The sequence below is a fragment of the Echinops telfairi genome, unplaced genomic scaffold, assembly GCF_000313985.2.
Source record: "Echinops telfairi isolate 266 unplaced genomic scaffold, ASM31398v2 ScPeMD7_5592;HRSCAF=6446, whole genome shotgun sequence".
Classification (NCBI taxonomy): Eukaryota; Metazoa; Chordata; class Mammalia; order Afrosoricida; family Tenrecidae; genus Echinops; species Echinops telfairi.
Window position 1 is genome coordinate 45,200,582 of NW_022109491.1, and position 5,397 is coordinate 45,205,978.

The window sequence follows — 5,397 nt, forward strand, 5'->3', positions numbered from 1 at the left end:
CCTTTGCCTCCTGATTCTTTCCTCTATTTCCTTTTACTTTCCTCTTGTCCCACCATCATGTTTGACCTTCATTCGAGTTTAGTAATTCCTTGCTGCTACATTGCCCTTGATTAAGCCCCACTAGGCATTCTATGCTCTTCTCTCCATTGATTTTAGTTCACTTGTTGTTCCCCTGTCCCTGGGTTGGTTCCCCCCCCCCCACCTCTTCCTTTTTCCACCTCCTCTTCTCCTGTACGCCCCCAGAACTATTGGTCCCATTCTTTTCACCTCCAAATTATTTATCCAGCCTATCTTATCTAAATAGACATGCAGATACATTACTAAGTGCAAAAAAACCAAGGCAAAGCCAAATAAAACAAAGAAAGTCAAAACCAATAAAACAATAAAAACAAAATAAAAATAACAAAAAGAAAGCCACTGACAAAAATGGAAAAAGCATATAAATAGTTCAAGGTCTGTTGGCCTTTGTGTTTTCCAGTCGAGTCTGATGGGGTGCCACACTCTGTCTCCAAAGTCTATTTTTTATATTCCCTGGGAATTTCATCACTTTGCTCCCCTTGCTACTCTGTCGCTTGTCCTTAGTGTTTCACCCCATCATGATGGGGTCAGATTGTGCACTATTCCAGTGTTGTCCCTCACAGTGCTAAGGAAAAACCAAGTTCTTAATTTGTACAACTTTTGATGTGCCTTACTCTGTTTAGCTGGCGAAGAATCTTAGAATTTGCCTTATATTTATTTATTTTTTACTTTTTCCCTGAGGATTAGGCAGTTGCTAAATGTTCTAGAAAACATGTTCTAAATCTCAGTTTTGAAAAGTCAATTCAGATTTAGGGAATAAAAGGTGGGCTTTGAATTCAGAGGTCGGTATGTCCTCAGCTTTTATAATTAAGCTAAATTCTTAATAGCATGTAACTGGAAGATAAGTTAACATCTTTCCAATGGGACCTGATGGACTTGTTTTTTTTTAATCATTTTATTACGGGCTCATAAAACTCTTAATCACAATCCATCCATAAATCAATTATGTAAAGCACATTTGTACATTCATTTGTCCTCATCATTGTCAAAACATTTGCTCTCCACTTAAGCCCCTGGCATCAGCTCCTCATTTTTACCATTCCCTCCCTGTTCCGCCCTTCCTCATGAACTCATATCTTGCCCTGTCCAACATCTCCCTTACCCCACTTTTCTGTTGTCCGTCCCCCAGGGAGGAGGTCACATGTAGATCCTTGTAATTGGTTCACCCTTTCCAACCCACCCTCCCTTTACCCTCCCAGTATCGCCACTCACACCACTGGTCCTGAAGGGACCTGGATTCCCTGTGTTTCCAGTTCCTATCCGCCCTGGACTCCCTGTGTTTCCAGTTCCTATCTGTACCAGTGAACATCCTCTGGTGTAGCCAGATTTGTAAGTTAGAACTGGGATCATGATATTGGGGGGGCAGAGGGGAGCATTTAGGAACTAGAGGAAAGTTGTATGTTTCATCATTGCTGCATCACACCCTGACTGGCTCATTTCCTCCCCAAGACCCTTCTGTAAGGGGATGTCCAGTGGCCTACAAATGGGCTTTGGGTCTCCACTCCGTATTCCACCCCCCCTCCCCATTCACTATGATGAGCTTTTTCTTCTGATGATGCCTGATACCTGATCCCTCCGCCTCCTCGTGATCGCACAGGCTGGTGTGCTTCCTTCCATATGGGCTTTTTTGCTTCTGAGCTAGATGGCCGCTTGTTTACCTTCAAGCCTTTAGGACCCCAGATGCTATATCTTTTGATAGCCGGGCACCATCAGCTTTCTTCGCCACATTTGCTTATGCACCCATTTTTCTTCAGCAGTCGTATCATGGAGGTGAGCACACAATGGTATGATTTTTCTGTTCTTTGATGCCTGATAACTGATCCCTTTGGTACCTCATGATCACACAGGCTGGTGTGCTTCTTCCATGTGGGCTTTGTTGCTTCTGAGCTAGATGACTGCTTATTTATCTTCAAGCCTTTAAGATCCCAGACGCTGTATCTTTTGATAGTCGGGCACCATCAACTTTCTTCACATTTGCTTATTCATCCACTTTGTCTTCAGTGGTTTTGTCCAGAAGGTGAGCACCATAGAATGCCAATTTAATAGAAGAAAGTATTCTTGCATTGAGGGAGTACTTGAGTGGAGGCCCAATGTCCTTCTGCTACCTTAATACTAAACCTATAAACATATGCACATAGATCTATTTCCCCATCCTCATATATAAATATATTTGCATATGTACATGCCTTTATTTAGTCCTCTATAAATGCCCTTTGCCTCCTAGCTCTTTCCTCTATTTCCTTTGACTTTCCTCTTGTCCCACTATCATGCTCAGTCTTCATTTGGATTTCAGTAATTCCTCTTGGTTACATTACCTTTGATCACGCCCTACCAGGCTTCCTACACCCTCTTCATCACCGATTTGGATCACTTGTTGTTCCCTTGTTCCTGGGTTTGTTAACACCACTACCTTTCCCCCGACTTCCCCTTCTCCCTTGTCCCCCGGAATTGTCAGTCCCATTTTCTCCGCCAGATTGTTCATCCAGCCTATCTTATTTGACCTGTGGAGATAATAACATGCACAAAAACAAGACAGAGCAAAACCGAGCAACAATATACAACAAAACAACAACAAACCAGTGACAAAAAAAAACAACCCAAAAACACAACATGAAAGAAAAGCATGTAGTTAGTTCAAGGGCTGTTTGTTAGCCTTTAGGAGTATTTTCTAGTCCAGTCTATTGGGGCACCACACCCTGGCCCCAAAGTCCACCGTGGGGACCTCGCGCTCCATTCCCTTGCTGTTCTGTTGCACTCCCTTAGTGTTTTGCCACCTGATGGACTTCTAAATGGAAGTCTGAGAGTTTGAACCCACCAGCCACTTTGTGGAAGAAAGATGAGGCAGTCAGCTTCTGTAATGACTGACAGCCTCAGAAACTCTGTGGAGCATTCGTACTCTGTTGGGGCTGTGTTGGAATCAACTCGATGCAATGGGTTGGGTTTGGGTGCCAGTAGCTTATAAGGAATTTGGCGATCATCCTTCAGTTTTTAAAAAAATAGAACTTCTTGTTCTTTATTCTTCAAGTTTGTTGTGTTTGATATTACATGCTTAATATATTTAAATATAATTGAGTTATAAATAAAAAACAAAGTTGACAGATAATTTCTCTTGGCCCATCACTTCAGAGGAATAAAACTATCCAAAATGCCATCAGGTACCTCAGTCTTAGGAGTGTTCTGGTAAGAAGCAAATGTCATTGGATTTCCAGGTGTTGCTAAGCCCCAGTCCCCAATTTCTTTGATTTCCATAACTAACTACCTCCACTCGGGAAAGTTCTTCAGCTCCTCATTTTCCATTCAGGCCTGTTCATTTAGTACTTGTCCATTCTCTTGGCAGACCTGCATGGGTAAGGATGTGACCCTTCACGTTTCAGCAAGCAACGCTGCTATGCTGCTGTATCAGAAATTTGGATTCAAGACTGAAGAATATGTCTTAGATTTTTATGATAAATATTACCCCTTGGAGAGTAAGGAATGTAAACATGCATTCTTTCTGAGACTGCGTCGTTGATGGGAATACAGCTCTTCACAGAGAACGGCATCATCTGTGAGAGAAGAGATCTTTATTCTGCATAGGCAGTTACTCCTTTCATTGGGGGTTCTTGTCCTCACTGCAAGTAAATGTCGTTCATTCAAACCTCGGAATTGAGATGAGTAAAAATCATGTGAAGGGGAAGCAGTCGGAGAAGACCTACAGAAAGTAACTCTTCAGTCTTCTGCTTCATCCACCACGTGAAGACTCCACAGCTAAACCGAGTGATACAGTTGTCCTTCCACCTGGCAGCTTGTAAAAGAGCAGCTGGTGTTCTGGTGAGAGATTTCTGTCTGCCCTAGCCTAAAGGATGAGAACATGTGTAGCCATCAACGATTCATCTCGTGGCCTAGAGGCATGTTCCTGCAGAAGACGCCCTATGTCCTATGATGAGGAGAGCAATGTGTAAGATGATTGTTACATTAAGTGATTCCAACCCAGTTCCCACCCATTGACTTGGTGTGTTATCACTGGGTATGAGAAGACTTGGGGGATGGAAGTTCTGTTTTCTCTCTTGCTGATTTTGGTCACAGCCAGGGAAAACAAATATTTGTGTATCTATGCTACCTATCCTCTACTTCGCATTACCATCTCCCCGAGAGGGACTTTATCCTAGCAACAGAGACTCTCATTCTCTTAATGCTTGTGGAAATTGGTTTGGGTTGTGATAGTTGAACAGCCTGCTCTCTGGCACTTGGTCATGCCCTTGGCAGTTGAGCTGTTGGAGTGGAGGTAAGAGGTGGTAGAATTAGAGCTAACTATGGACACAGCATGTGTCCTATGTTCAGGACTAGGTTTTTAGATAGTGGAGTTGATGGTATTTCTGCGTTTGTTTTTGTCTTATTTTTAATCTAATGAGCATTTCCAAAGTTATCAGTTGTTCACAAATAAAAATATTTTTTTGTGACAGTTTTGTGAAAGCTTTGTAGTCAGTTTTTTCCCCCGTTAAGTGAGATCATGAAATTTAACCATTTTTCGAACATGGATCTCTTTGAGAAGCTGAAGAAAGCTGAATAATACTTAACTGTCTTTCTAGAAAACTGCCTATGCACATTCAAAAGTTTGTGCCACAGGTCTGTGACCACAATTTAAAACTTCTGTCCTAGAGGCTGGGCTTGCACCCATCTTATCAGAATGTGTTGCGCTCCCCGACACAAAGCCCAGGACTTACTCTGTTACCTGGGAAGTTGCATACAGGCTCTACTTCACGTTGTGCAAGGAACTTGTCACAGCACTTTCTCGTTTTCTTCTCTCTCTCCTCCTCCCCCATTATTTTTTCCCTTCCTTTTAGAAAGTTTTTCAGCCCAGTAAAGGTTTTTTGACAAAATGGATTGTAACCCACTAAATAAACTGAAGAGGTGAAGTTTTCCAATTTTGGAAACAAAACTTGTGATGATTATATGTGATTATCAAGCATTTGTTGCTGAAAAGAATAGGTCAAGCCATTGTCTCCATTACTTCTGAGGTCTGGAGAAAACAGCTATAGCCTTGTCTCTTAGATTTTTAATTATGAAATTTTAAAATCATAGATTCAGAAAATGATAGGAAAAAACCTCCAGTATCAACCACCCATATTCCGTAATTATCAAGATTTTGTCGCATTTGCGTCATTTTTCTCTTTGTAAATGTGTTTTAAAGTAAGATTTTACATAATTTGACCCTCCCTATTTAGGTAGGTATTTTGGGGGAAACGATGAGATGTTTCCTTCTATAACCTCAATATATACTATCACCTGTAACAAAATGAACACTTTGGTGGGGGTGGGGGGTTAAGATTCAGGTGGAAC

The 5,397-nt window shown here is 41.8% G+C and overlaps 1 protein-coding gene across 1 annotated transcript in view; it reads left to right on the top strand.

Annotated features, from left to right (window-relative positions):
• The window catches only part of KAT14 (lysine acetyltransferase 14), a 42,331-nt gene extending 37,349 nt beyond the window's left edge, over positions 1-4,982 (top strand). Inside the window, exon 10 of the mRNA XM_004697809.2 lies at positions 3,416-4,982. Within this exon, the coding sequence (XP_004697866.1) occupies positions 3,416-3,589 (174 nt within the window). The 3' untranslated portion in view covers positions 3,590-4,982. The remainder of the gene's footprint in view (positions 1-3,415) is intronic.
• Positions 4,983-5,397: the final 415 nt, after the last annotated feature.